The sequence below is a fragment of the Capricornis sumatraensis genome, chromosome 6 (genome assembly GCF_032405125.1).
Source record: "Capricornis sumatraensis isolate serow.1 chromosome 6, serow.2, whole genome shotgun sequence".
NCBI lineage: Eukaryota > Metazoa > Chordata > Mammalia > Artiodactyla > Bovidae > Capricornis > Capricornis sumatraensis.
The window spans coordinates 111639232-111665082 of NC_091074.1; the positions used below are offsets into that span (position 1 = coordinate 111639232).

At 48.8% G+C, this 25851-nt stretch overlaps 1 protein-coding gene across 6 annotated transcripts in view; it reads left to right on the forward strand.

The window, feature by feature from the left end:
• The window catches only part of RGS3 (regulator of G protein signaling 3), a 137997-nt gene that overhangs the window by 74913 nt on the left and 37233 nt on the right, over positions 1-25851 (forward strand). For 4 of the 6 annotated variants that reach the window (XM_068974437.1, XM_068974435.1, XM_068974436.1 and 1 more), the window contains one exon: positions 244-366. In XM_068974437.1, the coding sequence (XP_068830538.1) occupies positions 244-366 (123 nt within the window). Of the gene's footprint in view, positions 1-243; positions 367-4883; positions 5586-25851 lie in introns of those variants that run through there. The other 2 variants (XM_068974439.1, XM_068974440.1) reach the window with 1 other exon arrangement.

The window sequence follows — 25851 nt, forward strand, 5'->3', positions numbered from 1 at the left end:
ACTGCCTCCCTCCCCCTAGCCCGTGGGCACAGGGCTTGCCAGCTGGCCCCCGAACCAGCTCCCCTGCTGTCTGGCTGCCTCGATGTCACCGGGGATTAGTGTGCGTGTTTGTGGCTTTCAGCAGTCACTCCCCACCCTGCTGCAGCCTCACCTACTGGATGGTTAGGGTTGGGCTCGGGCCGGGAGCCCCCTGAACCAGGGAGCAGCCCTGACTGCCCCTTTCTCTGTTTCCTCTGACGTCAGAAGGCAGAGTGCTTATTCACTTTGGAAGCGCACTCGCAGGAGCAGAAGAAGAGAGTGTGCTGGTGCCTGTCGGAGAACATCGCGAAGCAGCAGCAGCTGGTGACTCCGTCCCCCGACAGCAAGGTAAGGGCCTCGCTGGGGGCCGCAGCCCTGGTCCCCCACCCTGGCCAGCCCGGACCCCCGAGCCTCTAAACTGAGCTTGAGACCAGCCCGAGCTCAGCACTTGGAAGTGGGCAGCAGGCTCTTGGCAAGAAGCTGAGAGCGTCTCTCTCCTGGCGTGTCTCTGGATCCACTGAGCGAGTTCGAGGGCACTCGCTCAGGTAGAGCGGCAGAGCCAAACTGAGCGTGACCCATCAGTTCTCGGCCCTGTTCTCTAATTCGCCTGTGGCAAGGTCTAGTTCAGGCTGGCCTTCCTGCTGCTGCCTGGCACGTGGTCCCCCCTCTGGGTCTTGCCCAAGGACAGCACACTGGTGTTTAAAACTGGCCCAAGGCAGACATAATTGGGAATGGATGCTTATGGCAGAAAGAAGCCATGCTGTTTCAATGCAGGCCACAGCCAAGTGGAGGCAAGTGGAGTTTTCTGGGGACTGGGGCCCTGCCAGCTGGAGCATCAGGGAGATTAGAGATCTCCTAAAGAGATCAGCTGAAGCTGATCTGGGGACGGGCAGCTGGTCCTATGCCTGTGGAGGGCGATGGGACCAGAGCTGGACCCACTGTCCCCCGGATGCCCGCCCCAGGCACAGTTGTATCCCCCATTTGTGAGTCCCTTCTCTTGCTGAACGTGCTGGCCATTTGGGGATTTGGTCTGATTGGTTGCCAAAGGAACCAAGGTGGCTGGCCGGCCGGAAGCAGGGAGAAGAAGGTAAAGGAAAGCAAGCGGCAGCTGGTCAGCTTGCAGGCCTCGCGCTGCTTCTGGCTGCATTCAGGCCACCCTGCGCATAGCCCGGCAGGGCAGGCTGCCAAGGATGGGAGTGGGGAAAGGGGCCGCACACCCCTGGCGGGGCGGCGGCAACCGGCAGCTCCTAAAATAGTGTCTGAGGATTATATAATCTCAGATTCGACAGTTATCTTGTTTTACCACTCACTGAGCGTCCCTAGGGGTCCACTGGGGAGAACAGTTTCCTTTCCAAAAGTGTTGTCATATGAAGGAAAGGTGACGGTGCGTCCACAGTTCATAGCCTGGTGCCTGGTATTCAGTAGGTGCTCAGTCAACCACAACCCAGCTGCTCCTACTCGGCTGGCTGGTTCCCAACCTCAGCTTCTGCTACGCCACAGAGACCTGCCGAGGCTGTGGGCTGCCTGGCCCCCTTGATCTGGGGTGGGTCACAATAAGAAAACAGGCCACTTACTCCTCACCGGGGCGGCCGCTGGGATGTTGCACTTGTGTTCCTCAGTTTTCTTGTGTTTTAGGCTTAGCTCCTCCTGGTCTGCGGAAGAAGTTCTTTTTGCCTCAACTTCTGTGTCTGCTGGCTCTGGAGTAGGTTGGCAACAGCCTTCTCAGCACCTTGGGGAGTCTCTCCATCTTCCGTTGGGGAGTCAGGGGACAGTTTGAGCAACTGAAGGCAGGCTGGGTTGAGAGTGGGTCCCTGCAAGGCTGCAGGGTTGGCTGATTGACCCTGGATTTGGGGCCTGGCTTCAGGGCCGCACCAGGATATATGGGCATCTTGGGCAGGCAACAGCTGGACGTGACTTGAGATTAAAGCTCTTTTAAATGTGTCCTAAATGAGAAACTCTGTGCTGGGCTGGAGGAGGGAGAAGAAAGGGGTCTAACCACTGGGATGGCCTCAAATGGCCTCCTCACCTGAGAGCGGGCCCTACCCAGCTGGCACACCCCACTTGGCCCACCCTCCTTGGGCAGCAGTTAGTAACGACCTTTTGTTAGGCAGCCCCCTTAAGGATCTCACTGCCCACTTTCCTTACCCACATCATACACACTTGAAGAGTCTTAGCAGTTCATTCCTTCTAGTTGCTTGCAGAATGCTCCCTGAGAGAAGTTCCAGTAAATAGGATCTTCTCCAGCCCCGCGTGGTTCCAGGAGTGTTTCAGCAAAAAAATCACCTTAACCACCGGACCAGGTGGCTTGTCCAGCCGGCACAGGCTGTGCACCTGCGCTCAGCTCTATCAGGTCCCGGCTGCCTTGCCGGTGACCGTGAACCTCCTTGCCCGGGGCTGGGCTGCAGTCTTTTCACTAGGCTTGCCGCCACCAGGGGAGAAAGAAGAGGGAAGGCCAAGCTGAGCCTGGACTGGCTTCTTGCACAGTGCAGAGCTCTTTTGCTTGAAATCTGTTTCGAGTCCTGACTAGAGGAGCATGACATTATTATTTTTTTAATGCTATTTCTTTGTTCTTTCTGGAACTGTTCCTCCTTGTATGCAGAACAGAAATTGCTGCCTAAGCCACTCTCTGTCCCCCCCAGCTCCAGTGCTTTTCTGAGAAAAGACACTTTGCAAGGCAGCTCCCCGAACTCCCGTGCTGCCCCTTCTCAACCCTGCTCCTTTCGATAGTGTTTGCTAACCCTTGGAACGTGCTGTTGCTCAAACATCTCAAGGAATGCAAAAGTTCTTCCCCCATTTGCAAAACATAATAAATGTGATATGCCCTGAACATGAAATGCTCCTGAGGAGGGACAGAGGGTACTGGAGGAAGTGGATTTAGAGAACAGTTGCAAGGTGGGTGTACCACTCCCTGCCGCGTGACCTTGGGCAACAGTTTCCCACCAGGGCCTTGGTGGTCACATCTGCACGCTGGTCAGGTGGCTTGTCCCAGCTCCTCAAGCTGTCCCATGAACACTGAGGATGCGGGGTCGTCCAGCCTCCTTTAGAGAACTTTGCCCTGGAGATTTCTGCGTCACTTGATCGCTTATGAAATGTGCCTTTAGTGGCCAGGTCTGCTCCCCTCTTGGTGGTGGGGAGGCACGACCATAGGCTTTCTGTGCTGTGTCTGAGGGTTGCAGTGACCTGGGGGTTGCAGTGTGGGGGTCTGGGGGTCCCAGCTGGCACCCGTGGACATGAGACAGGCAGCATTCCGACTGGGTCCCTTCTCCACGGCTCCACTGTCTTTCTCCGGCTCTCTCCTGGCTGCCCATGGCAGGTGGGAGGCTGCTCCCGGTGTGCCTTTGTGCTCCCTCTTTCTGTAGAAATAAGTGGCTGGCTTCCTCTCCTTTCCTTGCTCCCGTCTTCTCAGCACCCCGTTCTTCCCCATCCGCACCCTTTACCCTTTCTCACCTCATCATCTGCCCTTGCGGGTAAACCACCCGTCTACTCTCACCTGGGGTGACTTCTCCTAAACTCCCTACCATGGGGAATGCGGCCAAGCTAATCTGGAATAACTCACAGATGGCTGTTCAGGTTCTAAGCTAATAGGGAGAGACAGATACATATTGGGTTGGTTATTCAGTCAAATATAGGAATAAATGGCCTTCCCTGGTAGCTCAGCTGGTGAAGAATCTGCCTGCAGTGTGGGAGACCCCAGTTTGATTCCTAGGTCAGGAAGTCACCCTGGAGATAGGATAGGCTACCCACTTCAGTATTCTTGGGCTTCCCTGGCGGCACAGACGGTGAAGAATCTGCCTGCAGTGTGGGAGACCTGGGTTTGATACCTGGGTCAGGAAGACCCCCTGGAGAAGGGAATGGCTACCCACTCCAGTATTCTGGCCTGGAGAATCCCCGTGGACAGAGGAGCCTGGTGGGCAACAGTCCATGGGGTTGCAAAGAATCGGCCATGACTGAGCGACTAAGCATAGCACAGCAGCATAGAAATAAACACCTGCTCTGGGCCAGACTTGAGTTTAGGTCCTTTGGGGTCCTTTGAGGGGAGCTCCTGGCTGCCCATTCATTGTCCGCTCAGTGAACCTGCACTGATCCCTTACCACGTGCATAGCCCCAGCCAGGGCAATAGGAAGCCTCTGAGGAAAGCAGGCTTTCGCCTGAGCCGCCAGGGAGGGAGAGTGTGGGGTGCAGCACATGCTGGCTCCGTCTGTTCGGGGTGCACCCTGAGCTCAGTGCTGGGGATGCACGAAGGCTCTGTCACGTTCTTTCCTTGGGAAATTGCGGTCCAGTGGTGATGACAGATATGCCCGCGGATGGTTCTAAAATAACCCAGTGAGTGATATGGGAGGTGTGAGTGCTTAACTGCTCTATGACCTCAGGTGAGGCACCGAGCCTCTCTGAGACTCGGGTTTTTCATGAGTACAGCGAATGGATGAACTGGGTTCTCGTGAGGGCTAAACTCATGTAACGTGCTCAGCAAAGAGGTGCACAAGAAGAACTCTCTGAATTATTATTAAAGTTATGTCTATATAGGAGATTCATCTCGTGGCCTTGTTTATTGAGGCTGAAGGCTGCCACTGTGACCACATGTGACGACCGTTCCATGTCACTTCCCGGTAGCTACCTGCCATATTCCTGGGATCAGGCAGGGAAACTGAGGCCTCCTGGGTCTGGTGTGGCTGTAAGACTTCTCCTAGCTGTGACACCAAGGTGCATGCCACATGTCATCTCCACTGCAGCACCCAGAGGTGGGGCCTTGGAGATGCCAGGGTCCGCGTGAGCACTGTAGGAAGGAGCAGGGGCAGGTCTTGGAGTCAGGCAGCCCTGGCCTGAGTCGACAGCGAAGCTAACTCCAGTTCTGTCTGGTTCCACAGAAACTCCACCCTTATGGCTCTCTCCAGCAGGAGATGGGGCCGGCCAACTCAACCAATGCTACCCAGGATAGAAGCTTTACCTCATCAGGACAGACTCTGATTGGCTGAGCAAACCCAAGGGCGGGACTCTGCTTCTGGCAACTTAACCCTTTCTTGGGCATCCCCTACCACAGAGTAACCTCACCTCAACTGGACCCAAATTGGAGGACCAAGATGTTGGGCCTAGGGTCATCTGAAGGGAGTGGCCCCACGGGTTGTGTGGACTGGCATCAGAAGGACCACAGTGGTGTCAGAGGCCCTGTGGGCAGATGCAGACTGCATCCAAAAGTCCCAAGTGGAGAAGAACCAGAAGCTTATTCCCTGCAGGGAAGGAGGTGAAATAGCACGTGGGCTTCCGGTGGTTCCAGCACCTGCCTTGAGGGCAGGGGGAGAGGTCAGGAGAGGTCAGCGCTGACGGAGAACAACGCCAAGATGCCCGGCTGCCAGAAGATATCTCCACCGCTTCACTCATTTGTCATCTGTACTCAAGCATTCATCCCTTCACTCGTCGGATATTTTGAGGGCATGCGCTTTATGCCAGACTCTGTGCTAGGAGCCTGAGATAACTATGGAGGGTGAGGTGGACGTGGTCTCTGCTCTCATCTTAGTAGAGGAGTGAGCATTACGTAAAGGTTAACACACACACACGCACACTCGCACACGTGGTTATGAACTGAGATAATCTATGAAGGGAAAGAAAGAATTCTTTCAAGAGAGAATGTTGTGTAGATGGCTATAGGGGTGGGGGAGGGGCAGGGGACAAGCCTGACTTTGAAGCCATGACCTGCAGGCCAGAAAGGAGTTAGCCAGTCAGGGACTCTGGAAGAAATGTTCCCGGCAGACCGGAACAGCTTGTGAAGAGTGCCTGAGATAGGGTAGGGGTGCGGCGTGCTGGAGGGATGGAGGCCAGGCTGCTGGAGCTTGAGTTTAGTGAGGAGGAAAGACCGCCGGGTAGGGACCAGGTGGTTCGGGACTGTGGTGGTTCGTGTTGTACTGAGAGTTCAGGTCTGGGCACAGTGGGAAGCCATTGAAAGCTTTTGAGAAAGGGAGTCACAGGGTCTCGGGGACCATTTCTGGTAGAACCCAAGTTGGGGCATTCCTTAAGTCCTCCAGATGAGGGGCAATGGCGACCTGTCCTGGAGGGGCGCTGGGAAGGTCATTATGTGCGTGTCCAGACCCTGGGGGTAGCAGAGGCTCAGATAAGAGTCTCCTGTGCTCCGCCTTTCTCACCCTCCACCATGTCTGACTTTCAGTGAATGCAAGTCAGGGTGAGGCCGTCCTCACAGAGCTCCCTCCTAGTGAAGCCTGGGTAGGGACCAGGGCCGAGTACTGAGAATGTCCCCAGGAGCTGGGAGTAGTGGGGCTTCTCCAGGCCTCAGCAGCGGTGGCCTGTGCTGTCCGTCCATCCGATGCTGAATGGGCTGATAGGAAACTGAAATTCAGCCCCTGGGAAGCTGACTGGGCTTGCTTTCCACGGAGCTCCCGGGACTCAGGGACCAGGGCTAAGTGTGGCTTAGCACCACTAGGGGAGACCCGTCCAGCTGTGAGGCTGATTGGTGACCTACCAGGGGACAGTGGTGAGAGGCCAGTGTGGGGCAGCTTTCACATCCTTCTGTCCAGACAAAACACACACACAAAGGGCATGTGTAGGAGCAGGGCCTTTTGCCTAGAAAGGAGGTCAGAGAGGCTGGGCTTCAGTTTAGGGACGTTCCCTTGAACACTCGGCGTTGTGTCCTGTAAGATCCTCTCTGTGTTCTAAGAGGAGCCTTGTGCCCTGCTGAATTTGCTCAGCTGCTTTGGCTACCTGAACCTCAAGAAGGGTCGTCCAATAGAGAATTCTTCCCTTAGCCTTCCACAGATGGCCCTTCCTCCCAGCCTAGGAAAGATCAGACATGGGGTAGCAGTAATCTAACAGGGGATCAGCCCGGTGCCCTACCCAGCAGGGGAAGAGCCAGCCAGAGTGGGATAAGCAGTGTCTATCAGCTGAGACTCCGCCTGCAGGGTTAATTCTGAGAGGCTAAACAGCTGGGTCTGCACAGACAGCAAGCCGCATCATGTTTTCATTTGATTCCCTTACACAATGACATTAAGGGGAGAGTGAGGCCCAGGAGAATCGCCTGTCTGGAAAGGCAGCCAGCTTTTCTCTTCTGGACCTGGGGACCTACCTCTGCCCACCACACAGGTGCAGAGGTTGGGAGCTCTGGTGGCAGGGCAACAGAGACACTAAGTGCGGTGCCTGGCCCTGGGGATGGCGCTTTCCTCCGCTTGTCCCCACAAGCTGCTGCTGGGGATGCAGCCGTCAGCTCCTGGAGGGCCCTGTCTTCCCGCTGACTGTGGTGCGCCAGCGCCGTTGCTGCTCTGCCTTTGAAATCGATGAGACAATTAATTTGGCTCGACGGGCTCGAGAAGATGAAATACGACCCGGTGGCCATTGCTTCTCAGCAGCCCGGTCCATCCCCAGCCGTCCAGGATGATGAATGCAGCGAAATTGCCTTCGAGAGCCATAATCACGGGAAACAAGGCCGAGCCCCTCCCTCCACACAAATCACTCTAAGAAGCTCACACAATGGTCTCTTTCCTGATGGCCCAATTGTCTTGCTGTGTGTCTGGGGACCTTCGAGCTGGGAGCACAGGAGCACAACCATTTATTGTTGAGAAGGCCATCTGTGCGATTTGAATACAAAGTGACTCTTTAAATTCCCCACCCCACCCCCTGCACATCCTTTGGTCCCATTTCCTTGTTTTCGTTATAGTCTCATGTTCTGGGTCTGTTGAAACTCCCAGTCTCTGCTGCCTGGGTCCTTTGGCAGTTTGGGAATCGGGACCTGTTGGAAATAATGAAGACATTTATTTATGTACGACTTTTTTTTATTATTCTTTATTTTAAATTCTTTTTCATAAATTCTGCCACCAAAGCCTGTATTTCTCATACACAGCACCTAGAGCATTCTGCAAATTGAAGGCGCAGGCAATTTCACAATGTGGGTGAGCCCCTACAGCAAGAACATGGGCATCAGAGATGTCAACTGGGATCCCCAGGCATTATCTCCCCTAGGCCTCCCAGCAGCCCTGTTTTATGGATGCAAGGGACAAAGACTCAGAGAAGTTAAGTGATTTATCCAAGGTCACACAGCTTCCCAGCCGTGGCTAGTCCTGAGGCTGAGCTAGTCCTCCAGCCAAGGCATTTCAACCTAATCCATTGCTCTTTCCAGATATACCGGTTTGCCTTTTAAGGGGTGGAAGTAAGAGAAATCAATTATCGCCTTCAGGAAGAGCCAGGAGGGAAGATAGAAGTTGTGTAGAAGTTGTGGCCCCTTAAGCTCTAGATGGAATCCTTGAGGACTAATAAAATGAGATGTCTTATTCTCTACACACTAGAGAATAAACTTCGAGTTCATATGGCCCAGGGGTGGTCCAGGCTGACAAGATGAATAGCGTTATACAAGATTTGAAAAATCTGTTGTGAAAGACAAGGAGGAACTCCAGAAGACAGACGGCAGCACTGGGACGGTCGCGTTACCCGCTTTTTCAGTCTGGCATTCAAGAGGACCAGCATCAGAGTCTTGGGGTACCTGGTCTTGATAGAACAGTGGCTGAAGGCAGAAAGGGATAGGTTCGGCCCTTTGACCTCTGCCTGGTTAAGGATGAGGTGAGAGCCTGCTCCAGGTTTTGGGCCCAGATTTTGCTAGTTGACCGATTCCAAATCTCAACACTAAGTACGTGTGTGTGTGTGCTCAGCTGCTTCAGTCATGTCTGACTCTTTGCAACCCTGTGGACTGTAGTCCCACCAGGCTCCTCTGTCCATGGGATTCTCCCGGCAAGAATACTAGAGTGGGTTGCTGTACCCTCCTCCTGGGGGATCTTCCCAACCCAGGGATCGAACCCACGTCTCCTGCATTGCAGGAGGATTCCTTCCTGCCGAGCCACCAGGGAAGCCCCAATATTAAGTAACTGGGTGTCAAATGGACTAGATTTCAGATATTCTCCACGCCCCACCCCCACAGCTCCCACTCCCCCACCAAAATTGTTTTCCAGTCTCTCCAGCTTTCCTGCTTTCCCTTGTTGCGGCCCATCTGGCTGTAGAAAGATCATCCTCTTGCCCACCTTCCTCTTGGCCTCAGCCATCTTGCTATCTTTTTTTGTTGTTATTCTTAAAGATGATTGCACAGCCTTGCCCTCTGTCTTGACCTTATCTTTCTTCAAAGCCTTTTTCTGAATAGGGCCACCATCCTCCAAATTGTTCCCAGATCCTCAGTTTAAGGGTAGAATAATAACAGTAAGTACTTTATAAGGGAGCGCTAAAGACTGTGAGCCTGGAGCAATGCCAAGCTCTTCACCTACATATTCTCTCTTAATCCTCACTGCAGCCTCTTGAGGTTCTTTGTCATCTTTACACATTTACTCTCACTATACCCAGTTGGTAGATAAGGACACGGAGTCTTTGAGGAGAAATTTGCCCAAGGTCACACAGCCAGTGGGTGGCTAGGGTTGGAACCTGGGGGGCCCAGCCCCAGTCATTGACTCTGGATGGCTCTGTTCTACTACTTTGCAGCAACCACAGACCATCAAAGCTGGGGAGGCTGAGCAGTTGAACTCCCTGCTTCAAGACCATGCTGCGAGGCCACGGTCCCACCCCGGCTCTCTCCCTGGTCGCTCTGCCCTCCTGCTTTGAGCCCACAGCCCGGCCATTTTGAATTACTCCCCTTCTCTAAATTCCCCGTGCATGTTCCGCTTGAGGCTGTTTCTCCTGCCTGATGCTCCCTGCCCTCCTCTGCTGTTCCGGCCACATACAGTCCTCAGGCTTCAGGGCTCCCTGGCTTGCCTCAGAAGTCCCTGCTTCCCCGTCTGTGCGCCATAGTATTTTGCTCATCTTTAGCACAGTGTGTCAAACAGCTGTGTCTCACCTGCAAGACCATGGGCTTCTTGGGAGCCAGACATCCACACCCACCCTTCTCCCAGGCAGGGTCCCAGCCTCTCTTACGGCCTTTCCCTTGTCACCCTCGCTGCGCTCCTCTCCCCTCCTTCTACAGGTCAGCAATTTGTGGGCTCTGCATATTTTGAGATATTTTAATAACATCTGACTGTCATAAGTATTCCCATAAAATTGAGATATTAATGTTGCCTTAATCTTCCAAAGGCCCGATGGTGTGTGTGCTTCTGTGTGGTGCTTGCATTTGGTTGACAAACCATCTATTTTTATACTTATAAATTAGCTCTCTGTGCGGGGTTAAGTTATTTAAATAAACTTGCATATGGTCTGTAGTGGGGGTCATGGTTTATTTATTTCTGACTCTGTTAAGCCTGATCCTTGGTAGGTACTCACTAGATGTTGTAGAATTGGATTACGGTTCAAGCCTGTCGTATTCTAGAATCTAGATGAGGAAAGTGAGGCTCAAAAAGGGGCAGTGACCTGGCCAGGTTCGTGGGACAAGGTAGTGGCAGGCAGAGCTAGGACTTGACTCAGGTCTGCTGACTTTCTTGGCTCAAAGCGTTTTCCATTGCACTTCAGTTTTGTAAGACCAGAGCCTGGATCCCCACTTGGTCTTAAGCAATCTAGTCTGGCCAGATTCACTTCAGGGTTGTGAATGCCTTGTATCCATACTGACTCATCAGGGAAGGAGACCTGATGGGAACCACTCCTGTGGTTTTTTCTCCTGGGTTTGTGGAGCCCCCCTCTCACTGAGCTTGCCCTCAGAGAAAACCAGAGTAGCATTCTGAAGATCTTGGTTCAAATCCTGATTTTGCTTGTGACTCGCTGTGTGACTTTGGGCAAATTACTTCACCTCTCTGATCATTTGTTTCTTTACCAAGAGAAACGAGGGTGTTGAATTTAGGTGATCTCCAGGAATCATCTCCAAAGCCCCAGGGCTTTTTTAAAAAGAGGTTAAAAGAAAAAAGGAATCAGACATTTTGGTCTTCATACTGAAACAAGTGTGTGTGAATATATGCAAGTGTTGTTGTTTAGTTGCTAAGTCTTGTCCAACTCTTTTGCAACCCCATAGACTGTAACCTGCCAGGCTCCTCTGTCCGTGGGATTCTCCATGTAAGAATACTGGAGTGATGCCATTTCCTTCTCCAGGGGATCTTCCTGACCCACTTGGCAGGTGGATTCTTTACTGCTGAACCACCTGAATGCCCATATGCAAGTGTTGTACATGGTTAATATTCATCATGTACTTGAGTCAAATAAATATATCAGTGGATCTTATACAGGAAGAGGTCCTCATCTCAGAACTCAAATTATAAGCACAACCCTGCTTCCTCCCAACCAAAGGTGCCTCCTTCCTGGCTTACTCCCGGGAAGACAGAACAATAGCTGTCAAGCCCAGAATCTTCTCCCATTCCTTCTTTTTTCCTGCTCACTGGACTCTTGTTTTAATTTCATGTATATAAGGATTCATATGTTCTTTAATCTCTCTAACTCCTGGTCGATGGCGTGCAGCTAACTTTCAGTGAAAGTTGTAGGAGTCGGCGTACAATGCCTGCAGTTTCTAGTATGGTCAGAAGTCTCCTTTAGACTTCCCCAGAAGTTGCCACTAACTCACTGCCTTTAATGTGTACCTTCTTTTGCTCCTTCTTTTGGAGAAGGAAATGGCAACCCACTCCAGTATTCTTGCTGGAGAATCCCAGGGACGGAGGAGCCTGGTGGGCTACAGTCCATAGGGTTGCAAAGAGTCGGACACGACTGAGCGACTTCACTTTCACTTTCTTTTGCTCAAACACTACTTAGGGTAAATTCCCTCAGTGTCTTTTAAATGTTAGTGTTTTTCCATTTTGGTTAAATTCTATCACAGTATAGGTTTCTGCCATTTCTCCTTGTGGGAGAACATTAAGGGTTCAGTAGGCTAGCATAGGAAGCTGACTACCATTTATAACACAATTTTCAATGGGAAAATGCTTTCTGAGACCCACTGTCAACTCTCAGATAAACTTTATGATATACAGCTCCACACACACCCAACAATAGAGAATGCAGTATTTATTTCATGAATGACTAGAATTTTGATAGAAGTACAGAATCTTTGAGTGTGGAACCGAAAAGGCTACCTACCCTCTCCCCCAGTGGGGTTCATCGATTAGCAAGCTGATTTGTAGAAACCAAGACAAGAGAGGGGTAAGAACTCCCTGCCAGCGTCATGCAGTTGGTGCTAGAACTAGGACCCTCCCCCCAGCACTCCTCTCTGGGGACTTTCAGGAGCCTGACAGGTTGGGGACAGGGAGGGGCACAGATTGTCTTAGAGGTGCTCTTCATCTCACTCAGCTGTGTCGTCTTAGGAAAAGTAAGTCACTGCTTTGGGCTGTAATGGAAATAGACATGGCCTGGCTAATGGCTTGGGGAGAGGTTGTCTAGTCAACTGGCTTGTCTGTAAATTCCCCGCCGTGTTCTGGCTGGAGTGGAATGAATGGGGTAGCTGTGTTTTACCTGGAGCTCTGGGCAGGATGGGGCTGGTGGAGATGTTCCCTGTTCTAAAAATAGCAGTGGGAAGGAGTTGAGGGGAAGGGGAGGGGGCTCCTTCAGGACCTGGGTGGGACGCCTCACCCCCTTCCTCTTCCTGCTGGGCCCCCTGCGAGGAAGCGCACCACGGATTCAAAGCATTTAGACCTGGGAGGGTCCTGGGGCCATCAGATCTCACAGCCCCTCCTCACACAGAAGAGGCCCAGAAGTGGGGAAAGGACTGGCCTGCTGTCCGGGGTCCAGGGAGACAGTCACAAATGGCAAGCTGTTTTCCTGCTGTGTTTACCAGGGTGGCAGCAGGCCAGGCAAGGTTTTCTCTCCCTGCCTTTGGGAGCGCGCAGGGCCTGGGAACTCCTGGGGCCGGATGTGGTCAGGCTTCCTGATTGTCGCCCAGCAGGCGAGGAGTCCCCAGTTGGTCTGCCCTGAGCCCTGACCTCAGCCAACTGGCCCGCCAGCGCCACACCCTCCCTGTGCTGTGGTCCTTGCCCTTGCTGACCTGTCCTTGTGTCGCCCCCTAGGCTGTCTGCAGGGAGGGAGGGCCTGCATAGAGCCAGCTGGCAGGACAGAGGCCCTGGTCGCTTGGGACCTTCCTCTGCCCACCCCAGGAACCTACAGGAGCAGCTAAGGTGAAGGCAGGGTCTGACTGAGGGGTGGGCAGGCCAGGGTTCAGATCCCAGCTCTGCTTCTCACCAGTTATGGGATTGCTGGCAGGTCACCCAGCCTCTGTCAAATGAGAGGACATCTCTCTCACTGGTTCTACTGAGGACTAAGGGGAATGGTCTGTGCAAAGTGCCTGGAGTGTAATAGGTATGTTCAGCCATCCATACCCGTGGGTTCTGCTTCCATAGACTTAACCAACCCCAGACAGAAAAAATAAATAAATCCAGAAAAAATTTCCAAAAAGCAAAAGTTGAATTTGCTGAGCTGGCAACTATTTACATAGTATGTGTGTATGCTAAGTCACTTCAGTTGTGTCTGACTTTGTGACCCTATGGACTGTAGCCCACCAGGCTCCTCTGTCCATGGGATTCTCCAGGCAAGAATACTTTTTTCAGTGGGTTGCCATGCTCTTCTCCAGGGGATCTTCCCGACCCAGGGATCGAACCTGCATCTCTTATGTCTCCTGCGTTGGCAGGCAGGTTTTTTGTTTTTTTTTTTTTTAATCACTAGCACCACCTGGGAAGTCCCATTTACACAATATTTCCATTGCATTTAAAATGATTTACATGGCATTTACAGGGGCTACAGTACATGGGGTCACAAAAAGTCATACACAACTGAATGAGTTTCACCTAATCACTTAGTATTTTAAATAATCTAAAGATGATTTAAAGTATGTGGGAGGATATGTGTAAAGTGAAAGTGAAGTCGCTTAGTCGTGTCCAGCTCTTTGCGACCCCATGGACTGTAGCCTACCAGGCTCCTCTGTCCATGGGGTTTTCCAGGCGATAGTACTGGAGTGGATTGCCATTTCCTTCTCCAGCGGATCTTCCCGACCCAGGGATGGAACCCAGGTCTCCCGCATTGTAGACAGACGCTTCACCGTCTGAGCCACCAGGATATGTGTAGGTTCTATGCAAATATTGATACTATGCCATTTTGTATAAGACCTTGCATTCCTGGATTTTGGTATCAGCTGGGGTTCCATGGATACTGAGGGACAACTGTACTTAGTAACGGTAGCTGTCGTTGCTAGGTCAAGTGTAAATGTGTGCTTGACTCTGCAACCCCCTTCCTTGGGTCCTTCATCCATGGGGGCATGGCAAGTGTGGGGATTTTTTGTTAAATGCAGTTGACTTTTGTTGTATTGTTACAAAAGTAATTCATGTTTACTATGAAGAAAATATTTAGTACAGTTGAACAAAGAGAAGAAAATGAAGTTCACCCTTAATCCCAATACCCAGAGATAAACACTGTTAACATTTTAGAGTGTATGTATCCTGTCGGGCATTTGTTTATACACACATATATCTTATTTGCAAATTAGCATAACTAGTGCACACAATTTTCTGACTTGTTTTTTTTTCCCATTTAGCAGTGTAACATCAATAAATGTTCTTCTACAACATCATTTTTAGTGCCTACAGAGTATTTCATTGTGTAGATGAAACAGGTTTTGTTTTTAAAAAATCTCCATTAGGTCTACATAGTTTAGCTTGTTGCCAGTAGGTGATGGACGGGGAGGCCTGGCGTGCTGCAATTCATGGGGTCGCAAAGACTCGGACACGACTGAACGACTGAACTGAACTGAATATTTCATTGTTATAAAAACCTGAGATAAAAATCTGTAGATTTAGCTCAGTATTCAGTGTACGTCTCTGACCCCCTACAGATACTTGTTGATGAATGAACGTTTTGTTAGAATAAACTCCTGGTAGTAGAATTTCCAGGAGACAGGGTATATATCTGTAAAGAAGGTTCTTGATACCTATTGCCAAATGACTCTCCAGAATGAATGTACTGATTTATAATCCCACTTCAGATTGAGCAATGAATCCTGCTTAACCCTAGACTGTTCTTTTTTAACATGGATATTCTAGCTTCCTGGGAAACCCAAGCAAATTGAGATAGTCTGGGTAGGAGCCCATTCTCCCCACACACTCACCAACAATGTGCCTTGTTACATTTCTTAGTATGTTCCTTTCTTTGATTATTAGAGATGTTGAATATTTATATGCCTTTTTAGTTATTTACACTGCCTCTTTTGTGAGTGGCTTGTTCAAATCTTTTGCCCATTTTTCTGTTGGGCTGTTTATAGTTTATTAACTCACAAGAGCTCTTTATATAAGAAGGATATTTGTATGTTATCCTTTTATTTTTTATTATTTTAAAACTATAGATGTTTCTGCTTTATAGGTAGTCATGTCTGTAAACTGCTTTGTACCAGCTTTATTGAGGTATTATTCACATATCATACAGTTCATCCATTTGAAGTGTACAACTCTATGGTCTTTTTGGATAGTCACAGACTGGAGCAACCACCACCACAGTCAACTTTAGGACATTTTCATTATTTCCAAAAGAAACCATACCCTTTGGTTGTCACCCACCCATTCCCCCATCTCCCCCATCCCTATGCAACCTCTCATCTGCTTTCTGTCTCTGAGGTTGCACAGAGTTGGACACGACGGAAGCGACTTAGCAACAGCAGCAGATTCATTCTGGACATTTCCTACAAATGGGACCATGTAATATTAGGTCTTTTGTGACTGACTTTCTTCATGTAGCATGAGGTTTTCAAGGTTTATCCATGTTGTAGCATGTATCAGGACTTTACTCCTCTTAATGATGGAATAACTTTCGGTTATACGGCTATACCACATTTTATTTATTCAGCCATCTGTTGATGAACAGTTGGATTATTTCCACCTTTGGGCTGTTATGAATAATGCTGCCATAAGTGGTTGTGTAGAAGTTTTTGTGTGGATGTGTATTTTCATTCATTTCACCTGTGTACCTTGGAGTGGAGTCCCAGGATCAGATGGTGACTCTGTGTTTAACTCTGAGGAACTGCTAGACCTTTCTGAAGTGACCTCGTGATTTTGCCTTCCCACCATCAGCATCGAAGGATTTCTCCACATCTTCTCTAACATGTCTCATTTTCCTGTGTTTTAAATCATAGCCATCCTAGTGGGTGTGAAATTGTATCTCATAGTGGTTTTGAATTGTGTTTTTCTGATGACTAATATCATATACATAAATTTAAAAAGTTTTTCTGCCTTTAGTTTTGTGGTATCCATCTCAGGCTCAGGATTATACAACATTCACTTCCCCCCACATTTGAAATTTATGGTTTATTGTTCAACTTTTAGCACTTAGTCTACTTGGAATTTACTTTGGTATATAGTATGAGCAAGAACATTTTTCATTTTTTCCAAGCAGCGGTTTGCTGCAATGCTTGTATATTATGTTAGGATAAGTATCCTCTCATTGCTCTTCTTTAAAAAATCCTTTTGTCACATATTTATCCTTTCAAATGAAATTCAGTGTAATTTTGTTCAGTCCCCACCTCCTCCCTGTGTCTCCCCCAAAAGCTCCTTGAGATTATATTATAATTATATTTTAAAATACACATCAAATTTAGGAGTAAAATAAACACACATTAAATACACATATACATATATTAAAATATTTTTTTAAATATTAAAATAGATAAAATAGATAGCCAGCAAGGACCTACTATATAACGCCTTACTTAATATCTTATAATAACCTAAAATGGAAAAAGTCTAAAAAAGCATATATATATATATATACACATATACATACACTCACATATATAAAACTGAATCATTTTGCTGTACACCTCAAACTAGCAAACCATTTAAATCAATTCTATTTTAATAAAAAAATTTAAAAAGTCACATCAGGAAAAAAAAACTATCAAAAAGGAGGTTATTGAAGTCTGTAAAATACTATTTTCCCATCCAAGAAGCAGATTACGGCTCTTTGTTTATGCAAATCTTCTTTTAAAGTTTCAAAAGAAAAGTTTTGGGAAAAAAAATTTCCATGTTGGTTTTGTACATTTGTCGTTAAACTTATTTGATGAAATTGAAATCATGTATTTATTTATATATTACAAATGGGAATGTTTATATATGTTCCCTGATGATATACTTGTATAATACTTAGTACAGATAAATCCTAAACATTACTGAGCTGAGTAAAATAAAGAAAATCTCCCAATTGATAGCTACTGCTAAAAGTTTGCTGTGTTCCTCCAAATATTTTTCATACACATAAGTAGACATATGCTATTTTATTTTTACTAGATGGTATCATACAAAAGTTTCTGTAACTCATTTTTTAAAGCTTAATGTGTGTACATGCTAAATGGCTTCAGTAGTGTCCGACTCTTTTGCGACCCCATGGACTGTAGCCTGCCAGGCTCCTCCGTCCATGGGATTCTCCAGGCAAGAATACTGGAGTGGGTTGCCATATCTCCCTCCAGGGGATCTTCTCCACCCAGGGATCAAACCCAAGTCTCATTGTGTCTCCGGCATTAGCAGGCGGGTTCTTTACCACTAGCGCCACCTGGGAAGCATAAATCTTTCACATCAGTATTAGAAGTCTCCTTTCTTTTTTGTAGCCAATAGAGCATAATTTATTTAATTGCTCCCATATTGATGTGTGATCAGCTTGTTTCCGATGTTTTGACATTATGAGCGTTGCTGCAGTAAATATTCTGAGAATGTCCTGTTTGTTACATCTTACTGCACTTTTCTGTAGGGTAGAGAAAAGCACACTCCCAGAGTGCTCTACAAATGCCTTTCTTCTGTTTAAATGTGTGCTCTCCCCACCATTATTGTTGTTATTCCCACTGAGCAACTAACACCTTCACTTTCATAGATGAGAAAACAAAGAAACAGGGAGGTTAAGTACATCCGTAGTACAGTTTCCCTAATATTGAATGACAGTGACTGTTGGATGTCACTGCTTTTTAATTCTTTGTTGGTATGAGAAGGGAAAATTTATATTTTATTTTGTATGCTAAGTCACTTCAGTCGTATCTGACTCTCTGCAACCCCTTGGACTGTAGCCCACCAGGCTCCTCTGTCCATGGGGATTCTCCAGGCGAGAATACTGGAGTGTGTTGCCATACCCTCCTCCAGGGGATCTTCCCCAACCCACTGATCGAACCCGCACCTCTTATGCCTCCTACATTGGCAGGCGAATCCTTTACCACTAGCCATTTTAATTTGCAATTATTTGATTATTAGTGAGGTTGGGCTTCTCTTTATGTTTATTTGTCTTTCATATTTCTTCTTCTTTGGCCCATCAGTTAATATAATTTGCCCAGTTTTCTACTGGGGCAGTTGTTTTATTTATGATATTAGAATATTAACCATGTGCTTATTATGTAGGTTACAAATATTTTTTTCCAGTTTATCATTTGTCTTTTAACTTTATTTATACTCTTTTTTGTCATTCAGAAGTTAACATTTTTAAATAATCAAGTATTTTTGTAGTCAACTCTGTTTTTTGATCATAGGGGGCTGTGCTTGCTGAGGCCTTTCCTCTCCAAAATAATAACGAATATTCTCCTATATCTTTTTCAAGTACTTTTAACCTTTTACGTTTCACCTTCATATTTTAATTCATTTGCACTTAATCTAGTACATGGTGTCGGATGGAACTCTTATTAATTTTTTCCCCCAAGAGTTGACCAGTTTTTTCAAACCTGTTTTTTAAGTTATTCTTCCTTTACTCACTTGTCATAGACCAAATGTCCACACATTAGTGGGTTGATTTCTAAATTCTTGTTTCCCTCATTAATCCATCTATTCCTACAACAGATTGAAACTTCATCACTGTAGCTTCATAAGATGTTTTAGTAGTATTAAATATCCCAAGGCTAACAGCTCATTGGGCTTTCCTGGTGACTCAGGTGGTAAAGAATCTGCCTGCAATGCAGGAAGTCGTCGTGAAGTCACTCAGTCGTATTTGACTCTTTGTGACCCCATGGACTGTAGCCCACCAGGCTCCTCCATGCATGGAATTTTCTAGGCAAGAGTACCGGAGTGGGTTGCCATTTCCAGGTTCAATTCCTGGGTCAGGAAGTTCCCCTGGAGAAGGGAATGGCTACCCACTCCAGTATTTTTGCCTGGAGAATTCCATGGACAGAAGAGCCTGGAAGGCTTCAGTCCATGGGGCTGCAAAGAGCTGGACATGCCTGAGTGACTAACGCTTTCACTTTTCCACCTCTCATTATTCTTCTGTAAAATTTCCTTGGAAGTTATATGTTGTTGCGTTAGTCACTCAGGCATGACCGACTCTTTGTGACCCCACGGACTGAGCATGACAGGCTCCTTGGGTAATTTTACCCAAATCTTTTTCACAAACATGTTTTACTATCGAGAATGACATCAGATCTACCAGAGTGTGCCCTCATGTCCTACAACCCACGTCAGCTGGCATGTCAGCTGACCCATACTTCTCTTTGCTTTTCTTCTCCATGACTCCTAAGTATTGCTGAAATCACCTGAAATTGTACTTTCTGATTGTTACTATTCTTAACCATTTGTTCTATTACATTTTAGAAATCATTTACTTAAGATTGCATTTAACTTCTCAGTTACATTCAGTTCAGTTCAGTCGCTCAGTCGTGTCCAACTCTTTGCAACCCCATGAATCGCTGCACGCCAGGCCTCCCTGTCCATCACCAACTCCCGGAGTTCACTCAAACTCACGTCCATCGAGTCAGTGATGCCATCCAGCCATCTCATCCTCTGTCGTCCCCTTCTCCTCCTGCCCCCAACCCTTCCCAACATCAGAGTCTTTTCCAATGAGTCAACTCTTCGCATGAGGTGGCCAAAGTTATACGTAGTTAAATGTCTAAATGCTTCTGGCTTCATTGCTTGCTGGTCTCTTGTATCCGACAGCATCTTATTCTTGGCTTCTGGATTTTGATTCATTTTGGTCTGGAGAGCTTTCTTGGATAAATTCTTCAGAAAAGATCTGTGGGTGGCATACCTTCTTAGTCTTTGTTAAGTCTGAAAATATTTGCCCTCCTGTTTGAGTCATCTTTTCCTGAGTAGTGAATTCTATGTTAACAGTCTTTCCCTAGATCCTGAGAGAAGGGCTCTATTCTCTCTGAATTTGGTGTTGTAAGAAGTGCAGTACTCACTTGAATCTCTGAAGTTTCTTTATGGAAGCAAGCAGGATTTCTCTTTCTGCTCTTTGGAATTTAGAAACTTCACCAGATTATTTCTAGCTGTTTGTTCTCTTTAGGTAATTTTTCCTGGTACTCACTAGGTAAGTCCTTTCAGCCGAAAGGCCCAGGTCTTTTCTTAGTTCAGGGAAATTTTCTACTAATCTTTGGAATAATTTATTTTCTATGTTTTTTAAAAATATATTTACTTATTTTATTTATTAATATTTATTTGTCTGCATCTGGTCTCAGTTGGGACATGCAGGATCTTTTAGTTGTTGCGTGAGAACTCTTAGTTGCAGTATGTGGGATCTAGTTCCCCGACCAGGGATTGAACCCAGGCCCCCTGCACTGGCAGCCACTGGAACACCAGGGAAGTCTGTATTTTCTGTGTTTAAAAATTTTCTCTTTCTGGATTTCTTATTGCGAATAATAATAATACCACCTCATAGTTATCAGATGTGCTTTCCTTCTGCTATAATATTAATCTGCTTAACACTGTTGTCATTATTTCCATTTTACAGATGAAGAAACAAAGGAACAGAGAGGTTAAATGGACTGTATACACAGTCTCACAGCTGGGAGGTGTAGACCATGATCCAAACCTAGGCATCTGGCTTCAGAACCTGTGTTCTTAGCTACTACGCTGTATTCTCTCCCTGTCAAAACCAGCCTCTGGACTTGCCCCTGACACTGACCTCAACAGCCTTCAGTGAAACTTTGAGTGTTGACAGAGAGGGACTCCATCGGCAGTGGGAGATAGCACAGGGGTGCTAGAATGATGGAGTTGAAAGAGACCGGGGAACTGAGCGCCAGAGAGGAGCCCAGATCACCAGAGGTTCTCCAGTGAATTCAGAACTGAGACTCTGCCTGTCCACACCCTTCCCTCTGTTCAGCCACGCTGTTTAGGTCTCATCTCTGTCCCTGGGACTACTGCATGGTGGTAGGGGATCTTCCAGTTCCTATTCCTCTCCCCTTAGTCACCTCTCTAAACGGCAGCCAAGATGACCCTTCCTATAGGGCAAACCAGGTCACTGTTTCACTGCTGAATGTTTGTTGAATGACTGCATGAATGAAAAATAATTTCAGAGTAGCTATTGTATGTCAGACACTGTGGTAAATACTGGTGACTCGGCACACGTTAGTCAAGAATCTTCCAGTTGCCAGTGACAAGAACCCAACTCAAATTAGCTTCAGCCCGGAAACGGAATTTACTGGGTTTAGGAGGGTAGCCTTCAGGCATAGCTGGATTCAGGACCTTGAGCAATATCACCAGAACTGGCGTTCTTCGCTCTGTGTCTGGGCTCTACCTGTTTATGTGCTGGCTCACTCCCTTAGTGAGGGCAGATAGTTGTCGGAAGTACCAGGGTGATGGCCTTACAGTGTGATGCCCTCGATCATTTCAACAGTGTTCCTGGGTCTGAGTCTTAGCGGTTCAAGCTGGATCATGTGCCTATCCCAGTCGCTGAAGACTATAGGATGGGATAAAGTGCTTGACCAAGAGCTGAGTCACATGGCCATCCCTTGAGTGGGGGGTGGGTCAGTTTCATGTGAATCACTTGTTTTGAGAGTGAGGGAAGGACAGGTAGTTTCTCAGATGGTAAGGAAGGGCAGTTGGAAGCTGGTCAGGCAGAGTCCCAGATGTCCTTGACTTTATAGTTCATCAGGCAACAGAGTCCTCATAGCCACAGAGCTAGCTCATAGTCTGATGTGCTGGAGGACAACTGGAGAAAAGAGAGGCACCGACCAAGGATGAAAAATCTATAAGAAAAAGATGACATCTATAGCAAAAGGCCCAGTGCGGGTGGTCAGGAACACGAGGCAAGGGGCAGGAGGGAGGTGGAGGCAAGATCATCCTGGGGAGGACCATAAGGCAGACCAGCGTGCCTGAAAGCGTGAGGGAGGGGAATGGAGCTGGAGGTGAGGATGAGGCTGGAGGGGCCTGAGAGGCTGTGTAAGGGGTCTCAGCTTTATCCTAGGGCACTGGGAGCTGTGTGTTCGACGTGTGTCATGGAAAGCTTGCAGCCTCGTTGCGGAGAATGGTGTGGATGACGGCAAGGTGAGAGACTGGGAGCAGTGAGGAGTCTGTGGTCTGTGGCCCTCACCTTGGGAAGAGGTGCTGGTAGGCAGCAGGGGTGAGGAGAGATGAGAGCTCTGCATGGTGTGGAGGAGGCGGGATCGTCGGGTGGAGAGAGAGTTTGGGAGAGGGATGATGCCCATGCGTCTGGTTTAGGCAAATAGGCGATTGGTGGTTCCATTCTCTGAGCTGGGAGCCCCAGAGAGGAAACTGCTCAGGTGGCAGGATGGTGAGTCCCCTGAAGGTGTGAGTGCTGTTATAGAGGCCTAGTTAGTGAGTTCTCATAGAAACAGCATCATTTCCACCAGGGCTTCTTAAATCACCTGCAGTGAAGAGCCTTGTACTTAGTTAAAACGTGCACTGAGTAGGATCTCTCCTGCCGGTTTGACAGCGCCGAACCCGGCTTTGTACCTCTTCAATCTGGCCAGTCCACGGTCTTGTACTTGGATGTCACAGCCATGTTAAGTTGCTACAGAAGTTTCCAAACACTGTTGACTTTGTTGCTTATCTTATTATAAACCAGTAACAAGCAGCTCATGGACCAGTGCATTCTGCAGACTGCATGCTGGGTGGATCTGATCTCATTCAACCCCTGTACCCATTTTAGAGACAGGGAAATTGAGGCCCAAAGAGGGGACTGGCCTTGCATTAAACAGCAGCAAAGCCAGCATTTCAGGCCAGTCTTACAACTGCTGACCCTCTGTTTTGGTACTTTGGCTTTAGGCCTAACAGTCCAAGCAAGCGCTTAACTTGGGGGAGTCCAGGGATTAACGATGTTTAGCAGCCAAGGTCCAGAGAAGGCAATGGCACCCCACTCCAATACTCTTGCCTGGAAAATCCCATGGACGGAGGAGCATGGTGGGCTGCAGTCCATGGGGTCGCTAAGAGTCGGACACGACTGAGTGACTTCTCTTTCACTTTTCACTTTCATGCACTGGAGAAAGAAATGGCAACCCACTCCAGGGTTCTTGCCTGGAGAATCCCAGGGATGCGGGAGCCTCGTGGGCTGCCGTCTATGGGGTCGCACAGAGTCGGACACCACTGAAGCGACTTAGCAGCAGCAGCAGCCAGGGTCACAGAGTTGGCCTCCAAGTCTGTGCCAAACACTTCCCAGGAACTCCAGTGGTCAAGATGGCCTGACCCTGGAGCTGGCGCAAGCCCAGTGGGTCGAGGATTCCTCCCCAAAGCCTGAAATCCCAGGCGGACGAGTGGCTGGTTGGACTGGAGCCAGGAAAGAAGATAGTGGTGGCTTTGGGAGCTGCTGTAGCCACCCAAGGTCAGGCTGATGCCACTGAGGTGACTTGTCACGCGTGCTGTGGGCTGGAGGCAGAAGCCGGCCGGCCGCAGTTCTAAGGACCAGCTCTGCTGGGGGACTTTGGACTCCTGGCTTTTGCTGCACGTGGGCTTCCCCCTCGCTGTGGTTGCGAGATGCAGTTCCCATGAACAAACTGGAGACTGACCTTGCTGCCTGACGCTTCTGAGGAAGAGCCCGACAGCAAGAGCAGAGACATTTGGGGAAGACGAGTCAGGACAGGACACACAGCTTAAGAGTGTACACCCTGGCGTCATGCTGCCATTTTTGCCATGCTTTTGCCATGTAACCTTTCTGCCTTTAGTTTTCCCATCTGTAGGCTGGGAATAATAATAGCTTGTTGCTCAATAAACGTTAGTGATTGTCAGCTGTTAGTCGAACCAAGCCCCATGTTAGGCCTTCACCTATCTGACCCTCAACAGCTATTTTTGCATTTTACATTACTCTCTTCACCAACCCACTCCAAATCAATTCTGTCCTTTGATAGATGATGAAAGTGAAAAAGTCGCTCAGTCGTGTCTGACTCTTTGCGACCCCGTGGACTGTAGCCCACCAAACTCCTCCGTCCATGGGATTCTCCAGGCGATAGCAGTAACGATGATAATACGACAGTAGCGACAGCTCTTATTTATTGAGTGCCAGGCATTCACGAGCACTACCTCACTCGTTCTCCCACAGGGCCCACTGAGGCAGGCAGTAATAGCCCCATTTTACAGATTAGGAATCCAAGGCTCACAGACATTAAAGTGACTGGCCCAAGATGACTCACACTCAAATTTTGGGAGTTTGCAAAGTCTATGCTCTTTATAAATGCCACTGCTGGAACCTGATCCTTTAGGGAGGAGCTTGCGGAGCCTGGGACTGACTTTGAAGGGGAGGAGTAGACCCAGGGGCCTACTGGACCCCCATCCCCAGCCTCTTTAGGGATGGAAGACTGAGACCCATAACAGGGAAGGGAGCTGCCCTGGGTTCTGCAGACTACAGTCCAGAACTCCCTTTGGATTTGAACCTGAGGATGGATGCTTGCTCTGTCCTGCCCCAGCCCCCTACTTGCAGCGTGTGCCCCCAAGAATAAGGCAAGTGCCCCCAGAAAGAGCCAGGAGCATGCCCTTAGCAAGCGGTAGAAGCGTGTGTCCTCTGCCCTGGTGTTAGGGCCAGAGAGGCCAGAACACGGCAGAACAGTTCCTGTTTGAAGTGTCAGCACCTAGGTCACCGCCCACCCTCCAAGTCAGAGCCCAGGAGCAGGCTACTTCTCTGTCTGTGCCCATAGTTCCAAGCACATGACAAGGATTCAGTAGTTATTGAAATAATCAGTAAGTGTCTCTTGGCCCACTCTTCTGTGGGGATGGCCTTTGTGCATGGAGACTTGTAGATGCCCAAAGCAAGGCTCTGAGACCCAGTGAGTTAAAGGCCCAGAACTCCCTAAGTGGGTGAGCAAATTCAGAGCTTGGACTGGAGGGGCGTTTACAGATATTCCACAGTTGCCCAGGGCAGCCCAGGGCCATCAGTCTCTTCTGTCCCAGGCTGGAGGAGGCCAGGGTTCTGTAGAAAGCGGGACCTCTGTGTGGGGGCCCTGGCTCCCACTACCCCCGTCACCCATGACACAGGCCTGGCCCCTTCATTGTCCGAGGAATGAAAAGCCTGAGCCTCTGCCGGTGGGGACTGGGGGTGGTCTTAGTCTGTCACCCGCTCTGGAATTCCTGGGGCCCCGCCTCCCTTGGCTTGGTGACATCACTCTCCTCCCCACCCTGGAATAAAATCCCAGTGGACTTTGCATCAGAAGCCAGGACGGGAAAGCTCATTAAATAGCCTTCAGCAGGTACCCTCTTATTTTTTGTTTTTTTTTTTGAGGAAGGTATTGCCAAGGCCCCATTTCCCCCAGGTGGAGGCTGTGTGGGGAAGGAAGGTGGGTGGGTTTCCATCTGCCTGAGGCTCAGGACAGGGTCTTGCAAACACAGTTCCAGATGTCCCAGGCTTAACACAGCGAAGGCAGTGAGGGAAAACAGAGGGAGGGAGCCGTGCTGTGGTCCGACCGCAGGGCCGCGGCTTGGCCAGGGCACCTGGGCCGTATCCCGCTGCTGCTGTGCCTCCCAGGGGGCCTCCCTGGAGCCTAGGGGTGCCGCCCCTCTTACAATGGGAGGGGCACATTCACTGGCTCCCTGCTAACCCTCCCTGGTCCTAGCCCTGGAAGCTGCTGCCAGCTTGTCTGAACAGTGAGATGTTTGCCTATATGGTTGGGCTGTGTAGCCAGCAGGCTTCTTGGTACATAGCCGGAGGGCTCTGTTCCATGAACTGCCTTGTGCAAGGCACAGTGGATTGGGTTCGATCCATGGCTCTGTACCTACTGATGACCTTAAACAGGTTTAATCATCTCTTTGGCTCTGTTTACCTCTCTGTAAAATGGAGGTGCACTTCCTGGGTAGCTTAGTGGTA